This window comes from Ammodytes marinus (assembly GCF_949987685.1).
Source record: "Ammodytes marinus genome assembly, chromosome: 18".
In the NCBI taxonomy this organism is placed as follows: domain Eukaryota; kingdom Metazoa; phylum Chordata; class Actinopteri; order Uranoscopiformes; family Ammodytidae; genus Ammodytes; species Ammodytes marinus.
This window is the reverse complement of record NC_137222.1, coordinates 21,865,045-21,886,020: the sequence shown is the minus strand read 5'-3', so window position 1 is coordinate 21,886,020 and position 20,976 is coordinate 21,865,045. Positions and strand designations below refer to the sequence as shown.

The window sequence follows — 20,976 nt, the reverse complement described above, 5'->3', positions numbered from 1 at the left end:
TGAAACAAGCAGACGGAATCTTAAGTTCCCCTTTGCCATAGCTTTTAAACCTCTTCATATCAGCTACAGTGGCTTTAATCACATGGACAGGGTTTTTTCCATTTGTTGTATTGCACAGTGGAAATAGTTGTGACATAGTTCTACATGAACTGAGAATTGATTAAAATGAATTAAGAAAAAGTATCCCTATTACAAATAATTCACACCGGAAAAAATAATTTTTTTATTTTAGTACAAAAAATGAGCAGACCTTTATACCGAATACATTACATAATGCAAACCCAAACACTTCATCCCAATCCTTATTTGTCACTTCTGTCTTTATCAGAGTGAGTGTATTTATCCATTGGCACTTAAAAGATTATGTTCAAGAAATTTTTCAATGACTGTTAAGATAATTTTTCCTCTCAATACAGCAATTATCATTATTTTAAATTGGTAATGCTTTATATGTTCAAAAAACTAGTCTTTTGAGTGGTTAAAAGATATGTAGGTTTATGAAAATAAACAATGCTCACCATTAAACTCAGCCAGCTGACGCTCCTCCTGCAGCCTCTCATCAGTCACTCGAAGACCCAACTTAAACTTCAGGTTAGTCTCTCTGCAGAGTGCACACACACACACACACACACACACACACACACACACACACACACACACACACACACACACACACACACACACACACACACACACACACACACACACACACACACACACACACACACACACACACACACACACACACACACACACACACACACACACACACACACACACACACACACACACACACACGTTTTAAAGGATAAACATGGATAAAGTGTATTAAAAATAAAATGATTCTCTGATGCAAGTTGCGTGTGAGGAAGCTCTAGGAAACACAAGCTAAGGTGATGGTGAGGTCTGCTAGTTCCACGTGGCAGGCCTCTGTTTGACTTTAAGGCGTTTCCCAGTTAATCACAGAACATGTGGACACACTGCTCACCAGGCTGAGCTTGGCAAAGGCTTGTTTAACTTTTGGCCCTAGCTTTGCACACATTTACCCTCCTCTTATCTCTGGCTCATTTGTTGACTGAACACCTCTTGAGAAAATGAGGGCTCAAACTAAAAAAAAAACTAAGAATGCCGCTCCAGCAATCCCTCTACATTATAAAGTCCATGACTTCATTTGAATGTAGTAATTCATTACGGATATTAAAGTTGATGAATAAATAATGAAACGAGGAGAAGAATCTTACCCGTCAAGCTCAGCTGTTTCTACATATGTCAGGCTGTTTGGGTTGGAGCTGGATAACAGCAGGATGTCAGCCTGAGGGGAATCAAACATTTGCATATTAAAGAATATGAAATTCATCATGTAAACAAATCAAATCTGACCAAACATTTCTTTTGGTGTATTGAAACCCTGCTTTAATTATGCTGGGAGCAACTAGGTCCCTGTTTTCATGTCTAGTTTCCCATCACTTTCTCAAACTATAGAAAACTAAATCACATAATTTTGTATCTGCATCTTAAGCATTTTTGGAGAATGGAAAAAGCTCATAAAACTTTACTTTATACTAAAATGTGGGATTCTATCTGTCTCATAATATTACTTATTGAGTACTTTAGTTTTCCATTTTAGCATTACATTGTCTCCATTTCCACAAAGAGGACATTTGTTAAAACAAATGACCTTGCTGATTCTGCCTCTCTTAACCCGTCAACATTTATTTTAATAATTGTATTTATCAACTCATTTAAAATAAACTTTTCAAAGTTACTTGTGTTGGCTATTGTAGAGGCTTTTGTGAGAGCTTGTGTCATTGTTTAATTGCAGCAGGTCCCACATGCTCATTTAAACTATCTTTACACATGCATACGACAGTCATTAAGTCAATATGTCAGTATTATGCAAGCTAAATCATCACACCGGAATAAAGTCGTTCTTCTTCAGGCGAACCACATCTCCAACTTCGATGTTCCTCCACTTTGACTCTACAAACCTGAAGCAGAAAGGGACCAATCACAGCTTTTTAAAACAGCTATGGTTTCATTACTTTTTAATGAAAATGTAATAGTTTGGGTAGCATTCATTTACTGGCACACGATTGTACTGGAATAAAACCCAGACAGCACTATATATGCTCTGATACAGGACATTATATTTCTGAACGGTATAAAATATTTCCTGATGCCTAGTTCATTATTTAAAAACACGTCAACCAACTAAAGCCACTTGGAAATCTCAAAAATGGCGTCAGATTTTAAAGAAGAATATTTGGTTGTATAAAAGAAAACTTATAAATGAGTAACTTTGTTTTTACCTGCCGTCCATTAGGACGTCACACTTCCTGCCGTTGATCTCCTTGTCCATCCTGTGCCGCGCCTGGAAGAAAAAGAAATTGTTAAGACATGACAATGAGCTGTAGTACAAGCAGTCAATTATCTATACAGCTAGATTGAAAACATACAGGTATATGATCAACTTCAATTGGTTATTGTAAGTTTTATAATAAATGAATAATTGCTGGAAAGAAAAGGAGAAGCAGAGCTTTTTCTGAGCTTTCATCCATATCTCAATGTAGATCAATCCTGAATAAATGAGTGAATAAGTGATTGACCGAGTGACCGCTGTTTTCCCTTGATCCATACAGATGCCGCCCCGAGACGAGAGCTGCAACGATTAATCGACAAATCGATTATTAAAATAATCGCCAACTATTTTGATAATCGATTAATCGTTGAGTAATTTTTTAATACATTTCCAAATTCTCTGATTTCAGCTTCTCAAATGTGAATATTTTCTGGTTTCTTTAATCCTATTATGACAGTAAACTGAAATATCTGTGTGTTTTGGACATAACAATACATTTGAGGACGTCAACATGGGCTTTGGAAAATTTATCAACATTTTTCTGACATTTTACGGACCAAAACACTAATCGATTAATCGAGAAAATAATCGACAGATTAATCGACTATCAAAATAATCGTTAGTTGCAGCCCTACGCCGAGACACAACGAAAACGTCTCACTGTGGCATTTACACGGCCCTTTGCCACAGAAGTAGATCAGACTAGATCAGCTGTTGCTCTATATATTTAGGTTTTTATTTAACTAGAGTTATATATTTGTCTCCCTTGCTTTTTTGTGGCAAATCTGAAAATGATCCACTCTGTGACTGAAAGTAGTGTAACCATTCGAGCTGGGAGTTTGGTGACCATTAGTGAGTGAGTGAGTGAGTGAGTGAGTGAGTCAGTCTCCAAAGAGAAGTCTTACCAGGTCGTCCACCAGGTCTTTGATAGCAGTGACTCCCAGCACCACAACCAGAGGAATCAGTGTGGTGTACCAGGGCAGAGTGGAAATGTCTGGAATGACCTTAAAAAAAACAAAAAAGAAACATTTGATGGTACCGGCTGTCTTTTTGTGATGCTGTCAATCACAAACAAGTGTTCACTGTGTGTGGCGTACCTGAAGGATGAGCAGACCCAGGAAATAAAGGTTGGCAGCTCTCTTAAACTGTTCAAACAGGTTGAGTGGGATGAAGGTGATGACGTTGTACTTGTAGGTCTTGATAGCGTTTCCCTGCAGAGGAGAAGCACATAGACAATGATGAGCGGCGGTACCGTTTTGTCCTGTGCTCTTAAAGGTGCAGAAAATATGTACCTTCAGAAAGGGGACACCACCAATTTACACATTAAGATCAGCCATTACCAGGATTACTCAACATGTTCAAACTCTTGCAAAACAATGTATGTGCCTAAAAAAAATAACACTGATGAGGTCATAGTGATGTCATCAGGGATGTCTCAGCATGTATTAGAGAAAGTCTGTGTTGCAAATGTGAGGCCTGGAGTTACATCTAGAAAGGACAATTGAGTTGAATTGTGATAAATGTAGGAACCAACCAGGGCTGAACAATTTGGTGAAAATATCAAATCCAGATTTTTCTGATGGATGTTGTGATTGCAATTTTATTTGTGAAATCAGTTTAAGTTGAGCTTCAATTCACTGTGTCAAAGTGTTAATAGACACAATGTCTTTAGCAAGGTGGTGCGTTATGGCTTTGGTTACCTCATGGTGACTTCGTGAGCCCCTTTCACTTTAAAATAGTATTTTCCTTTCTTAGACTGGGCTTGACTTTTAGGTAATCCACTCGTCAATTGCAATTTGAAGTGTAATAATCAATCAATGACCTCCGTTGCTTGGATTAGGTAAGAGTGTATCTTGAGATTCATCAGATTGTAAATCACTGAAGTACTTTTACTTATTTACGGTTTACAACACATAAATAAATATACTATTGTCAAAAACTAGGACGGGTGCAGCCATTGTATTTTTGGTTAAAGAATAACATTTCAGCACAATATGTGTTGGTCATTTGAATTTCAGTAGCTGAAATAAAGCTAAACTCCAGGGGGCAAACTGGCCTCAGAGGCAGCAGGTATCAGTCCAGGTCTGGTCTCAGTGATGTGGGGGTATTGTGTGCTGTGTTTCACTCTGTTCTGAAAGCTCCATTTCACAGAATAACCCCAACAGAGCCCAGTCAGCATTCCACTTGAGCCTGAAAAGGTGTTGTATGGGGTTCAGGTCAAGGCTCTGTACAAGCCAGTCAAGTTCTTCCATACCAAAAGAGAAAAACCTGTTTCTTCAAGGATAAAAATGCCCCAGACCAAAAGTATGTGGACAGGGGATGGGATTAGAGCATGTATTAAGCAAAAAAAACAACAACTGAAAATAAGTGGTCAGTGTCCTGGTTGACTGTGCAGACACAGAGATGCATTTCATTATAGATAACTATCTGAAAGCTGAGCTGTTTTAGCCTTGATTAAGCCACAGGACAAACAGGTCCAGTAAAAAAAAAAAAAACAAACATTTATCACCTTGTTTGCTTTCATCCGGTTAGATCTAGGACTCTAATGTACAGTAGATTATAGGTGACGTTTTTCTGGTTTCAGTTCCACTGTCCTTGTGTCTCTTACGTGTCTATAACTGAGACAAAGTTTGGCTGAGCTGGAAGATCAGGTTTCAGCCCCCACAGTAGGACCGATGACACAAACACACTCATCCTTTCACAAGCTGCCAAAAAAAAACAGCTAGCTTTAAATAATTGAAGAAGTACTTTGAAGGATGTCCTTTTTTCCACCTGTAGAAAGGACTGTCCACTAAATCCAGTACAAAAAGACGGTTTGGATTAACATGCTTCCACCTCTAACCTCTCATCTAAAACGATCACTCAAAACCAGCAGTGACAACATACAAAATCAAAATGCCAAAGCATAAATAGCTCTTGATATATGGAAACAAACCATGACATTTTAGCAGCTCAGGGAGCCCTGATGGAGTGACTCAGGAATGACTCAGCAGAAACAGAGCAGTGACAAGAGGAGGAAGTGGACGCGGGGAAAACTATCATACCAACGCAGCAGGTGTAACTATAGTTCATATTTAACCTGCTATTAATGATTCATATTCACCTTTCTTTGGGAATGAAATCAAATAATGTACTGGCTATAGTTCATTGTAAATTGAGGATGACACTTTGAGGATTTCCACTTCAGAAAATTTAAGACGAACATGTATATCCAAAATTCACATAAAGGCAAAACTGATCATACAGTCCAGCCTTGTTTTTAAAATATGACTGATGAATGCTGTGCTCTTTCAATTTTTCAATATCAGATGTCAGAGTTGTCATAAAAACCACTGTATTACTAACATTGACAAAGTACCATGGAAAGAATTATAACTACATGGAAATACTACAGCGAGTTTTAATTCTATTCAAGTTGGTTGGCATATATACATTAATTGGAAAAAGGGAGAGCCTTGAAAAGGACGAAAAACAAATGAATGACTATTGGACATTTAAAACATGCAAAACACACACCTGTCCTGCTCTTTTGCCCAGGGTGTGTCAGCTCTATATGCTCAGGATTAGGACTAGGACCGACAAGGAGGGAGGAGAAATGTGTTTATTATATACGAGGTAGAGTTGAACTTACGGCGTATCTGCTCTTCTTGAAGCACAGGCAGACTTTTTTGTCAAACTCCGGCAGGTGATGATAAGGTCGGTCGTTGGCTTTCACCTTCCATCCCATCTCTGGAGGAGAAAATGTCATTAAAAAGGGCTTTCTTCACATAATATAGAATGGATGTGATGACAGAATCATGTTGGAACTCCTTTATCAGACACATTCTAGAGTTGTTGTGTGTATATTTTGTGTTATTTGATGGCGTTACGTCCTCCTTGCGCTAGGCTAGGCTAAGCTAAACACATCCTGGACCCATCTCTGTACAAGAAACAGATCCACCTTTTTGCATTTGCTGCTATAAAAGGCAGCTGTTTTTAAACGAAACCTTAAAACGCATCTTTTCAAAAAAAGCTTTTAGCTAAACTGTGTTTGAGATTCCCTTTTTAATTGTTTTAAATGCTTTAATTCTCATTGACTTGTTTTTTAATTTTTATTTATTTTACTTCTCTGTAGCACTTTGAGATTAGTAATATAAAGTGCATTACAAATAAAATGTATTATAATCACAATTATCATTATTATTATTATTATTATTATTACAAAACTAAATGAAAAGAAAGTCATTGTTGATATGGACTCACCGCTGACTTTAACTTCTACCGGGAGATGCACGTCTTGGGGCTCTGGCTCCTCCTCCGAGCTGACGTCCAACTCGTCGTCCGTCTCATCGTCACTGTAGGGCATGACCTCATCGTCGGGCTGCTCCATGGAGCTCGGGGACTCCACACGCCGCCGGCTCATCTTGGCGCCTCAGGAGTCTCTGTGAAACAAGAGGAGATTCGGTTGGTCTTTTAAAAGTGACGCCCGTATGTTTACAGCTATCACACGTTGGAAATGAGGGGTTGAGGCGGTGCAATCAACTTTCCGAAACAATCCGACAACTGCATCAACTAGAGCAAACTCAGGGACACAGCTCTCTCTCTGATGACAATGTCAGTCTGCGAGTTGGTCGATTGGAAGATTTTGCGTAGACGATTAAACTTTCGGATCAACTGGCAATGAACTTGATACATGTCCTTTTGTTTCCAAGTAACTGAATCCTAATGACTTTGGTGATCTACTGACTTTTTCTTTAGTGCCAACATGATATTCACATTTGTGGTTTGGGGTGAAGTCTCAACAACTATTAGATGGATCGCCATGATTTGCTGTATGGACATTCATGTTCCCCTCACAAGAAATGGGTTTCAAGACATGTAACCCTTTCTGTATTTTTGGCGCTTTTAACATTGCTGTTATAAATACACATATCACCACCAACCAAATGGTTTTATAATCATGATAATATCGGCCAGTACTTGGATTGGCCGATATCCAAAACCCAGGTATCGGAACCGGGTCGGAACTGAAAAATTGTGAAGTACATCTCTAATTATACCCAATAAGGGTCAGCATGTTAACACTTCCATTGTGAGTATGAGAGTAGCGTGGGAATTAATAAAAAGGGCAAAAAGAAAGAAATGACTGGAAAATAGATAAAAGAAATGAATCAACATCACGCCTCAGATGCTTGAAGGGGGAAGACAGAGGTAAAGAAATACCAACGAAAAGAAAGGACGAGCTGCTAGTGGCTGCCAAAACACTGGCATCAAGACTAACACGTTTGGAAATTACTCCGCCTGACCTACTTTCAAGAAAACAATTTATCCTGCCAGAAATATCTGCCCAGTAGGAGCACAAATACAAATACAACAAGAATGCAGGTAAACCAGTGTGTGTGGGGGGGGGGGAGAGATACTTTCTTACAGCTGATTAATTGAAGTTAATCTGCATGTCTACTTATACCTTATGGAGCAGTTATACTCAGATCTGCCTTAATAGATTAGACACCTTGGTATACTGTCTACTGCTGTGTACAGCCTTTGATACTTGAAGTACAGAAACCGAGAGCTGCACTTGTAGTTTACCTTCTGATCTGACTGGTAGGGGTTTTCTGCTTAACCAAACAAACAGACACAGCATACATGTGTATGTGATGACATTGTATTGTGTGTTTGTGTGTTCAAGTGTCAATGGATGAATATGCCACTCTGAGGAATGTGATCACACCCTTCCCATCATGGACACCTTTCTCAGGACTCGTTACAAAACAACTCAGTATGTACTTCAGTTCATGGAATCTTTTCTCTCTCAGCGTTAACTCTGCTAGATTTAGTTCATTAGTTGCCACCTGGATTTTAAAAGGCAAAGCCTTTTTCTTAAAAAAACATGTCAGAATAATGTGTTGGACAGTTCTTAACACGATTAGTTTCAACTTCTCTTGAGTAGTTTTCTTTGTCTTATGCAGGCCAATCATGCACCCCTCTGAAACAGAGTTAGCCTACATATTTTCCAAAACCACAGCATATGTCTTCTGACATGGTTGTTAAAGAAAGCTTGAGAAGCTTTATACTGCATCAGTAAGGGTTAAATAACTTGTTGCCAACTCAAACATATTAATCACTGCAGTTTTGGACCGATGGAGGGCTCTTGCCTATTTCCCTAGTAAAATCCAGGTGGTGACTTTTTTTTGGCCGTTGTCGTGTTATCCAAAGTTTTGATTATGGGATGGTTTGACTAAAACAGTAGCAGTAACCCACTGATAACTGATCCTCAAGGCTTTTTTATTATTATTATTAAGAATTCATCATTCATAACACACCATACTATAAGCGCAGATTCTGACCTTCAGACCACATAAACAACCTAGCCCATGAAAAATACAAACAAAAAAGGAATGTATCCAACTAACCAGGTGTATCCAAAACTGATATGTTCTTTACCCTGAGGTTTAGAGCTCTGTTGAGGTGCAAACTAGGGATGCACCGAAATTAAAATTCTTGGCCGAAACCGAAACCGAATAAAATTAAACAGTTGGCCGAAAGGCCGAAACCGAATACCGAAAGAGGCTTTTGCAGTTTTGTTTATTATTTAGTCAATTATTTCAACATTGCATACATGAACTCCCAAATGTTCTCCTCAAACATAGCCTACAACTAAAAGGCAACCCTAAATAAATAAACAGTAAAACCTTCAAATCTAAGAGTGAAATTAATATTTTACTAGGAATTAATTTGTGAACCACTCACTGATTTTTACATATTATATGAGGATGAATCTACAAAAAGATCGACTTATTGCCTTTTTTCATTTTTTGCAGGTTGAGTTGCTCTAAAAAAACTGCACCACAGCTCCCACCGTAATGTTCAGACTTCAGAATTTGCATCAAAGCCCTGATCATAACAATGAGAGGCTTTAAACGATGTCCATGCTTAGGAGGTAATTGTAACTTTTTCGTCTGTAGACTGAAACTAACGGGGGGAGGCGGCTCGCTGGACATATAGTCGCGCCGTCAGTTTGCCGACATGGCTCTGTGAATTCAGTTTGAATTATTGTCGTTTTTTTTGCAGATAAACAATGACCGACGCAACTGTTGGATGATCAACTTAACAAATCCACTTCCTCTCTGGGAATCCCCTCAACATCCGCCTAACAGCTCCTGGTAAGCAGCTGCCAAGTTTGGGTTGGCACTTCCAAAGAGCTTAATGTTTAATGATGTGGAGGAGTCCATTTGCACACCAATTAAGTATCATTAGTCCAGGTTCCAAAAACAAACTCCTATAAAAGTACTCCACATGGCCGGAGACGGACTAGAGCACCTTTTTGGCCTTTCCCTGAAAATTTGCTTCCCCTCTAGATCTGTCAATGTTTCACTTTCAGCACTGCATAGTTTTCTTTGTCGGTAGAACTCTAAGAACTTTCATAAGCTGGCATTTTTCCAAGATGAAACAGAATGACCTAAATACAGGAGCATGAAAGGTAGCTCTATGTTTATAAAAAGAAAAGGAAAAAAGCATCTATCTTTGTTGGTGTTGGTGAGTGAGATAATAAAATATGATTCAGAAAATCCAGTTTGAGCAGTATAGATTTTTTTCAGGTTCATAAACACCAAAAGCCAGGGGGATAAAATACTATGAGACAGGATTTTACATCTCTGGAAAGTTCTCAGTAACAATCCTTGTATCCTGGATTGGCCCTGCCACAAGACATGCCAGCAATAATTGATCCAGGTTCTGCTGGGGCAACCATGCTTTTCTTTTTTTGCCTTAACCTTTCTTCTAGGATGTCTGCTCTTTCAACACATTGATTTAAAACACACCTCAAAGTTATTGAACCGTTTACAATCTCAGAGGGCAGAGTACCATGCCAGAGGCACTCCTTTGGGGAATACAATGTCAGTCAGTTGGTTGGCCCACCACTTCCATCCAGACAGAAACCTTTCAACAACCCTTGCCTAGATATTTCGTAGACAGATTCATGTCCACCTCTGGACTGTTGCGTGAACAGAGGATCCAGAGCCTTGCTTTGGCTGGCACTTGTTGATAGTAGTAGTATGTTCAGGAACAAGCCTCTTCTGCTTTAACTGTTGACTACAGTCAGTTTTCCCAGTGTGATCATAACCACTAATGAAAGCAGCCCAGAGGACACTTCTGTAACTGTTCGTCAAGAACTGTTTTAAAGCAAACTCTTCAGTTAAAAAAGCTGTGGTTTGGCTGAATGAGCTCAGGGTGGACACAAGTCTTCACATGAAAACGAAAGGAAGAATGGAAAGAAAACAAAGAAGAGGGGGGGAGGAATGACAGGAGTAGGTAAACCTGACATGGTAAATTAAATACAGCTATTCGTAAAGTATCACAAGACATCTTAAAATCATGATATTATAGTCTTTAGAAAGAAACTGAAATTACTCCGATTTTCAGTGAACAAGGGAAAAAAAGAACTAATAGTTCAATGAAGTCCTTCCCAGTGGATGAAATTCTCCAAACTTCAAACTGAGCAATAGTTGTCTTGAAAAAAGTCCAGGGTCAGTTTTCCAATATAATTTTGTCTCAGTTTGAGAAGAACTAAAGGAAAGGATTGGACATCAGGCGCGTCAGCAGAAGATAAATGTCACTTCAAAGTGTTTTTCTTGTTTTTTTACTGTCGTCAACATCCAGTCAAACAACGTGCCACACCAAAGGAATACACAACTTAAACTAAGGCCCTGCGTCACGCCTGCATTCATCCATGCACTCTTTTGGCAACCTGTCATTACTGAAGAGGACACGCATGCTGAGATAAGAGATAAAAGAAATGGTCCGTTTCATTGCAGTTGGAGTGTAAAAATCTGACATCCCTTAATACGTCTAAAGATACTGTGTCCTGTCTGGGTTTTATTTTTAACTTTCTGTTACAACCTTCAATAAACAGGCCACAGCATGAGTGTTTCCTGATTTTCTCTCTACATAATTGCCTTGCCACATGACATCCGCGGGTGTAGAGGAAAGCGGTCTGCGTACACGCATTTTCATTCATACTGCCCGCACCGGAGTGCGTCAAACCTGTGGACCGCAAATGCGCTTTTTGCAAAACCACAGGGCCCTGTACCGTAAAAGAGTATGCTCATTGGGTAGCAACATAAAAGCAGGAAACCCATCACCAGAATGTACGACCAAAAAGTTCAATAAGTGATTGCAGAAAATTGATTTCTGTCTGTATCACCCTACAATATGAGCCTGGAAATCCAGACCCACATCTAGAACGATATAGCCACAATCAATAGACTTTCCCAAATCAAGGGGCGGCACCTACGCGTGCATTTCAAATACCACAGCATGCAATTGGATAGCACTACAACCAATAAGAGCAATGAACAATGCGGCGTATTAAGCCCCGTTCCTTTAGCGAACAGCGGGGTTAACTGGTAAAATAAACTTTTGCCGTGGTCGGTCGGCAACAGAAAATTCTTCTTACTTGCTAATGAATGATTTGAGTGCCGTTTTCCAAATCGTAAAGTGTCGAGGCCAAAGCCGTTTCAAACTCAAACAATGTATCCGCAGCCATCTTTGTTTGTTTACGGCTACGTCCGACCCAGAGCCCCATACATAGGGCTCTGGCCCGCCCATATCAGATAGAACGATTTGATTGGCAACTCCGCATTCTCCAACATAGTTAATGAGCGCTATGGATCATGTCGAGACCAACAGGCTGAGCAAATCTAAAATCGTCAGCTGCAGGTCTGGATTTCCAGGCTAATACAATATTGCTTTGTTGTACAGTTTTCCTCTTGGAATTACTTCGGCAAACGCCACCAATTTTATCGGTTGGTGTTTGTGGATCGCCCATCGGAACAAACAGTTTTGGTGTCAGGGCGTCGCCAGGGCAACAACAAAAGGCAGAGAGGGGGATTCACACAGTGGGACAGAGGAGAATATACCTGAGTGACAACAGTGAAACCAGAGAAGAGGGAGGAAGTTCAGCTCTCACTAAGACAACAAGAAAACAACAAACGGAAGGAGAGCCTTTGTTTACAGCTTTAACGCTTTGGGAATCCTGTAGAGAAAATGGGTATGGTGTCTACCAGATATCAAGATATAGCTTTATCTTTAGTACTCAATGTAATTTGATTATTTGTTCCTTGGATCTATTAAGGCAGCCACCCTACTAATAAACAAATCCAGTTGGAAAATGTGTTAAAATCATCCTGATATAGTTATGTTTCTCTCTAAGCTCAGTTTTTTGAAAGTGTGTATTTGAATACTTCTGCAAGTGCACCATTAATGTCATGAGATTTTTTTTTATATATTATTTACTGACAAAAAAAGCATGACCTCCTACAGATAAAACGTCATTCATTGCTTTGAGATGGATTCTATTAATTAGATTATGGACAGTCAAGTTGGAGTGAATGCAACATTCAATGCAATCCTGCCTGGGAATGGCAGACTCCACACCCAGCTACACACCCACACACTATCTTTGTATGTGTTTCTTGATATCTTTTAAAGTATTTGAACACAAAAGAGACACAGACAAACGAGCAGACACATGCCAGAAATCCTAGGGTTCCCCCAGAGGCATTTTCTCAGGACGTGATAGAAGGTTTTGGCAATGACCCCTAGGAAATCTCTTTTGATTTAACATTGACTTAAGAGTATTCCTGATGAATATAAAAGCCAAATGAAAAAATTAGATGACTTCCCTAAAGATATATATTGTTTTACCAAATTAGTAATCAGACAACGTGCACTGTAGACACAAAGTATAAAAAAAATGTATAGTAATGATCTGAAAAATTTTAAAATAAAAAACATAAGACAAGATTCTACAAAGGCAATTTTTTGTTGAGCAAGTTGAAACATGTGTTCTATAACTGGCCACTTAGTTCAAATCATGGATCCACCAAATCGAATCACATGTCATTCGGAGAAGACCAATTTGACTGCCAATCTCAGTCAAATAGTCGCAACATGTGGTTATGAAACAAGATCATTCAATTCCGGCTATATGTCTGTCACATTTGAATAGAATTACTTGATATGATATATGACACATGCCTATCGTAGTAGCAATATCAGTCTATTAATAATACTGAAAAATAGAACTTTAAATCAATCTCATCAGTGTGCGTGAATAAATCGCCATGGTAGAATTAAATCGCAATAAGATACATTTGTATATGTCAAGTCAAGAAGACAAACTGTAAGTGGGTGTTGCAGCCCCTTTGCCCAGCATGAAAAACTAAAGCCGATGTAGCAGATGAGAATATGGATCAATGAGCAGAAAAGCAAAACTTTACTATAAGCAATACTCGACCAATCAGATTTTACTATATCAATTCGTCTTGGGACCTCCCTACTTGTCTCTGTCCAGGGCGAGAACTGATGCTATCAGTCAGATGAATGCAGAGTCGGGTTTCTGCAGCCTCTGAGGGACGGCCCTTTGAGCAGACGGCTAACTAACAGGTGGTTCCTGAAAGGAACAATCGCCACCTGTTCTTTGCTCCTTCGCCACTCAATACAGCGACTCTGCATGTGAAGCAGCAACAACCAAAACTCTCACTTTTATGTACATCACATACTACTACTCTGGGATTTTATTTGGCTCTAAAAAGTCAGTCTTCATCCTTTAAGTGCAAGTGTAAATAAGTATATAAAGCCTCAGAATATGGCTTGTTCAGACTAAAAGCCAGCTTCCTCATTCATTTCAAATTGGACCACTGCAATTGCACAATGGAGTATCACATTTGTGAGCGGTAAAAAGTATCAACAATTTCATGATGAAAAGGAGGTCAGAGAATTGCATGGGAATTGAGTAGCCTAGTAAAAGTGGATGTGATGAAATTAAAGTTGGTTAAAGGAAAATAGTCTTGATGTTTTTACATTTATCATTCACAACACAACAAATATCAACATCTATCGGGGATGGATCCGTGACCATTGTCACATCATTATTTAAAGCCATTTCTATCAATGAATGAGTTTTTAAATATCATATCCACTTCTACCACTCTATTAATTCACAATCAATTCATTTATATCCTCTAAAATGTTATCATTTAATTTGTGTTACTTTCACCCGGCAAACCCATTCAAAGGCTTGAGCAAAGAAACTCATCCAGGTGAAAAAGGGACAACCTGTTTAACCGTGCTCACATATGCATTGCACTTTGGCCACAGCAGTGTGTGCATGGGTGGAACACTTAGACATACAATCCCCTTTTAAATTGATGAAGGTTGATTGTTTGTGAATGGGTAAGCAAACAGCTGCTTTATATACACATTCACCTGTCACAGAGGAAAATTGGCATTTGGAGTCTTGTTTGTGTTCCCCTGGTCAACATAAGTCCAATATTTTATATTTACTCCCTTTAAGCTTTATTATTGGTTTCTACCAACTCCAGTGACATTGCACTCGCACGGTATGTCCATGAGTGAGTTCACAGTCATCTTCTCTAATCAAATGAAACTTAATGTAAGGTTATGGGATTTTTATCCAGGAAAACACACAAGGTAAAAATATTAACTCATTTAATAGACACTTAGTTTTAAAATAAATCACTATGAGGAATGGCCAAACATTCATTTTGAAATGGAAAAACACATTCCTTTTTTTGTCTCATTTTTAAAGTCTTAACTTTGAAAAATAATGTAGTGCCCTAGCAGAGTACAACTTAAACTACTATATCCAAAAAGTAAGAGAGAGTGTGCGAGAGAGTAATGAGCTTAATGAGGGTAAGTTAGCAGACTCTTAATTGAGATTGCTCAGTATTTTCCTCACAGCCAGAGTAAAGATAATGCATCCATACACAGACAGACAGACAGACAGACAGAAAGTCCACAGAGACACCTCAATTTTCCTATCTATCTACAGCCTCAGTTGTTATGTTTCACCTCAGCAGTAGCCTATATAGTCATGATAAGTTCGTTGACACTTTCATTTACAAAGTGAAATCATGCACTCCTTCTGCAACAACAGACACATCAACCCCCAATGTAGTCAAATGTTATTTGACTCCTAATTTACCTATGTTGTACCTGAAACCTGCAAAAGGTCCGTCTCTTTGTTTGACCACTGTTGGTGGTGGTGCAGTGGGTCAGAGTTCTCATAGTTGGGACACTTTTTGTGTCTTGCACTCTACTCAAGAAGAATCTAAAAAGCTCCTAAGTAGTGGTGGGCGGTAGGCCAGTGTCACAATATGCCGTGATATATAGATTGTGCAATACCTTCATAAAACACCCACACGTTTTGGTTTCAGGGAGCAGAGGAATTCTACTTGGCACAACACACGATGAAGTAATATTACACACCCACAGATGATATACAGGACACTACCCACAGGGCCACTGTCAAGTTACATGCATGTTATATTACCCAAAGGGGTGTAGTGCTATTTCTAATAAGTACCAGAGTACACCTATGACAGTAAATTGCACATTGATTATTCGCCAGCAAAGCAAGTCCCAAACCTACACAGGTGTGAATCCAGGCATCGTTTACTGCTGCTACACCTAACGATAAGAAGAGATGGAACGATGTTACAAGGCAATCACACCAATCGTAATTTCTTAAGGAAGTCCAATTGAAGTAAAGAAATATCTCAATTACAAGAGGGGTTTGGCCAAAGTAGCATTTAAAGTCTGTTCTTCAGCCGACTGATCTTTGGCGTTAAGAAGAAAGGATAGAAAACATTGACTTATTATATTAACATATTACATTTATTGACATGAAGATCTACACATACCAAAATAAAGGCTACGTAGAATAGCACTCATTTAAAAGAATATAGCAATTCAAAAGTTGAGTTCTTATGTTCTTCTGTAATTCAAACCGTTCAAAGCAGTTGGGATAAACCTTTGTGCATGTTTGTATAATTGTTGCTTCCCAACCTTACACATTAACATCCCCACCAACCAAGAAAAGTATAACAATTATGATATCGGACTGTATCGGTATCGGCTGATATCCAAAACCCAGATATCGGAATGGGATCGTACTGAAAAATAGTGGATCGGTGCATCTCTTCTACTAAGTCATCATAATTGATCGTGAAAATTCCCCTGAAACCATACCAAACACCTAGCCTGGTGCTACCAGACCATCGTACTTCATTTCCTTTGTACAGAAGGTCTGGAAGTGCTGTAATTGGCAAACGTTCACTCACTTGGAGGCGGGTGTCTGTTGAAGTTTAAAACTATTGGATCTGCCCAGTGCCACTCTCGATTAGCCAACCAATCGCATCACGTTTGGTCAGACGTATGTCATGAGCCAGCTTCTGACGGTGCGTTTCAGTTGTACAGGGAACTCGGAAATTTCCGACTTCACTACATATTGTAGTCTATGGATCTACCGTACCTGGCAACGGTAACTTGCTAGAGCCTAACGTTTAGTTATTTGGATGACAAAGGTTGTAGGCGTCCATACTTTCCCGAGCAGATGCACTGGAACACAGACAGGTCGGAACTCCATAGACATAATAAAGACCTTTATTATGTCTATGCTCAGAACTACCAAGTCGGAAATTTCCGATTTCCGAGTATAAAGGAACACAGCATTCAACTGAAACTGGAGCGCGACTTCAACGTCATCGTTCTCGGCCACTCACTCTGTTCGCTGATTGGACCGGCAGAAATCTGCCTGAGCAGGAACCCATGAATATACCTCACACCCAGACTGACTACTGAAGTGAAATGAAAATTGAGCGGAAGTAGATAGGCGGGTGGAGCCAGGCTACCAAACACCTTTAACTAACCAGAGATTCCTTCACTCGTCAATTCATTTGATAATGTGAAAATCAAATCCCTTGAAAACATATTAACAGACTATCACCTGCCTTATCTAAGCAGCATGTAGCATAACATGTAGCATCATCTACCAGATAAATTCTGACCAGGGTCCTCTGTTGCATATGACGTCAGGCCGACTGCATGGAAACTATCCTAATGATTTCAAAAGAGCTGCCATGACGCCTTCACCTCAGCTTAACCTTCAATTAATTTGCCTCTCAAGGAATCATTCAAATTCTCAGACACTGGTTTCAGAGTCAACCATTTCCATAAGAAGACGATATTTCCCTGACCGAAGGACTGCTTGGCTCGCAGAAGAAGAGCTTCTTTGCTTGTTTATGGAGAAACATTTGACTGGTTGGACACACGCGTCCCGGATCTGCCACTGTGTTGACAACACCACACCAACTAGCGCTCAGAGTAGGTAGGTTACACAACCTGCTGGGAAGGCACACGTCAGCCATACATTGTGGCTACGTAAAGGGATACTGCACCCAAAATCTCTATTTTTACATTCATGAAGATCCATCTCCCTTAGGCAATGAGGTGGCTATTCAGTGTGTAGCTTTTAAACAGAAAACAGCAGCAGAGATCAGTGTTCTTTTCTTTTTGCCAAAATGGAATGTTTTCCGCAGTCAAGGATGAAACTTTTATTTTGAAATATTTGGGTCCAAAGAGGTGTTGTTGTTGCTGCTGGCAGAGCACAAGTAAAATAAATCTACATGAGCATTAACTGGAAATGTCTTCCTCTTATCGAAAATATTTTCCTGCGTTCCTAAAACAATGTTATCCACCCTTTTGATGCAACACCAAGGTGCAAAACCAAAAACCGATCAATTGTATTATTTGTTGAATTATATTTCTCCGTTAGAGAAATAGTATGTTATGCAACCAAGTGTGTGTGTGTGTGTGTGTGTGTGTGTGTGTGTGTGTGTGTGTTGTGATTGAGAAATACAAAGGAGGAGGAGGAAGAAACATCCATAAATATTATTTTCAATACATTCCTATATGTATAACACACACCCAGGCGCCAGAGTATGAGGTCACACGCCAAAAACACTGCAGTCTGCTACTGAATTTATTACTTCCTCATGACATAATCGTGATCAGCATTTACATAGAACGTGTTACTTAAGTAGGCACTGCTGTTAAACTTAAGACTATTTATATACAGTGTATGATATTGACTTAAATGGGTTTCAATGTAATCTTCCCTCATCGATCAAGAGAGAAAAAGGATGGGCAAAACATAATACACTGTAATAGGCTACTTACTGTATAGCCTACTGACACACTTTCCAAATCCAAAAATGATGCCTTTAAGAGGCACACAGTTTGTATAGGCTACTGGTCTCATTGAATGGGAAGCATTTATTTGGTTAAATATTTGTTACAGAGGGCCTACTGCTTCTAGAATGTATGTATGTGACCATCAGCAGTGACTTTATATGGATTTTTAAAGGGAGTAGCTGATTGGTTTACTTTGAATCAACTGAAAATCCTTACTAGACTTTTTTGAGAGCATGGAACAGTCTAGAAATAAAGCCCAACACATAGCCAGACACCTAGTAGGGAAAACCCAAAAACTAGTTCTTTTTTAGCGGCCCCAAATATAGGCGAGGTAGCCTACTCCAAACAGCGAAGTGTCGGTGGAAAGCAGGAGAAAGGTGAGCCGCCCAGGTGAGGCGCTCGTCAGCCCTCGGTGTAATACCCTATTGTAGCCAGCTATAGTAACTTTTGGGTCTTAGAAAAAGGCGAAAACCACAAACATCCACGTTCGTTAATTGAACTGAACTTACCCCTTATGTTTCGCAGTTGGGTTTTACAGGGGTGAATCCTTGTTTTCAGTCGGTGTACCAGGCGACTTGTCACCGCACCATGTTTTTAGCTTCTTCCTGCTTGTAGAACGCTCCGATAGTAGTGGTGGTGGTGTCGGCTCCCCGCCCTTTCTTCCCCCGCTCTACCTCACCTGCTCTGCCCCCACGAGAACCTGCCCGACCGGTCCGACACGTCCAACGCCTAAAACAACAATAAAAAGCTATTTGAAAACAACGCGTGGCATCCAGGAAGGTCCGCACTGCGGGTGGGGGCGCGCAAGCTGGCTGGGACGTGACGCCACAGGTAAAGGCGTGTAATTGAATTCTTAATTAAACCAGGTGGTCGCGTTGTACGTGCAGCCTGTGCCGTCGCTGCCATTCACACAAGTCTGTTTATCTAGCCTATTTGTTGTACTTGAAAAGCCTATATAATTTGACCCCTTCACTTTAATAATTTTCAATTTAACAACATAAAAACAAGTGAATTTTACATTCTCAAAATGTAAATTTTCTTTAGACTTAAACATAGAGTTAAACATAGACTTTGCATGCCTTTAAGAAAGAAATGTAACTTGACTTGAAGATAATAGTTTGCTTTTTCATTTGCTGAGGTGAACTTAAGGCAGATAAGCTCTTAAGACTGAGTCTGTGCTCCCATTTAACTGTTTTCACTTGTTGAGCTTTTTTCGATTCATTTGTGTTGACCCCTGGCATCCTTTTTTATTTAGGCCTATTGAATTTATCCTACACTTTTTTTTTACCTGTTATCATAACTCTGTTGAAGTATTTTGTCATTGTTTGAATAAGTAATTGTATTTCCACACTAGGCCTAATTAGCCAAAACCAAATAAATTAAAAAACAAGTGGATTTCAGTTGCTAAGAATCCAAAACATCCTAGATGTGTTGTTTTATCTTCCTGTCCATTACTGTCAGACCATTCATTGTAACATTAAATGAAACATGCTAATATGAAGCTTTATGCTTAATAAGTAGCATATCTGAATAAAGAGCGAGGTGATTAAGAGAGACGATAAATGGCGATGGCTATGGTATTGTTAGGCTTTTTAAGAGATTTGTGTCACATGCTAAAGAGTTCTAGATCTAAATAGTGTATTTGTACAGCACCTTAAAACAACAAGGTAATGTGTGAAAGAGACATAAGAATTATAAAAAGACACTTGTGAACATGATTTGAAAAGAATAAAATAGAACATAGAATTGGTTTCCAAACTTTAAGCCCGTCCAGAAACACTCATGGGAAATAAGCATGTGTGTTTTTCTGGTTGACGTTGATGAATTACTGATCTTTAGCACTAATAAGGCTACTTAAGGCTGTACTTTGTCATCATGGGGAATGCTTGTTGACAAATCACTTGTCAAAATCAGTGAATTTTTCCTCACAATCTATATCTTTTTAAGGGATGAATTTTCTATAAAAAATGTCTTTTTCTCTTTTACTTCTACATATCTAGGCTGACAGGGACGGTGCATATCGGTGTATAAGAAGTGATTTGATGCTAACTCCAGTTTTCTGCTCTCTTTCTTTCAAACAGTCATTAAAAGGTTTATATTTTCAACTTGAACCATTTAAGTTTCGTAGGCTACTTGCCAACAACAGGTTTGGGCAGTTCAGAAGGCGTATAGCCGTATACTCCATTTGTTGACCAGCAGGGCCACCTGAAGAGTATCATGCTCAACATAAAACAACGTATAAATATCATTTGTCATTTTGGGTGAGTGAAACTCACTAACTAATTTATCATGTAGCTGATTGTCACTCTGTTGAGGGTCGTTCAAGTTCCGTTTATTTGCCAAAAGAAGGACAAATGCGCCCGTGATGAATAATGTCTTCTGTGCCTCTGGAGAAAATAACCACAAACATTATAGAAGACAGTATGCACAACATCTTTGGGCTGCGGTGACCCACCTGTGTTGATCCATTGCCTGTTAGAAGATGATCCACAAGAAACCGCATAACTCCTTTCTTCCTTTAGCAAACACACATTACAGCTTTATTATCTATCAGGCAGAGAGATGGACAGCACTAGCACAAG

General features: G+C 39.3%; 1 protein-coding gene across 1 annotated transcript in view; it reads right to left on the bottom strand.

Annotated features, from left to right (window-relative positions):
* Window positions 1-19,047, bottom strand: part of atp8b1 (ATPase phospholipid transporting 8B1) — a 34,019-nt gene extending 14,972 nt beyond the window's left edge. Inside the window, exons 1-9 of the mRNA XM_080047223.1 lie at window positions 18,904-19,047; window positions 6,602-6,780; window positions 5,991-6,088; window positions 3,457-3,570; window positions 3,265-3,363; window positions 2,310-2,371; window positions 1,916-1,988; window positions 1,242-1,312; window positions 519-601 (exon numbers count right to left, since the gene is read on the bottom strand). Coding sequence (XP_079903349.1) covers window positions 519-601; window positions 1,242-1,312; window positions 1,916-1,988; window positions 2,310-2,371; window positions 3,265-3,363; window positions 3,457-3,570; window positions 5,991-6,088; window positions 6,602-6,761 — 760 coding nt within the window. The 5' untranslated portion in view covers window positions 6,762-6,780; window positions 18,904-19,047. The remainder of the gene's footprint in view (window positions 1-518; window positions 602-1,241; window positions 1,313-1,915; window positions 1,989-2,309; window positions 2,372-3,264; window positions 3,364-3,456; window positions 3,571-5,990; window positions 6,089-6,601; window positions 6,781-18,903) is intronic.
* Window positions 19,048-20,976: the final 1,929 nt, after the last annotated feature.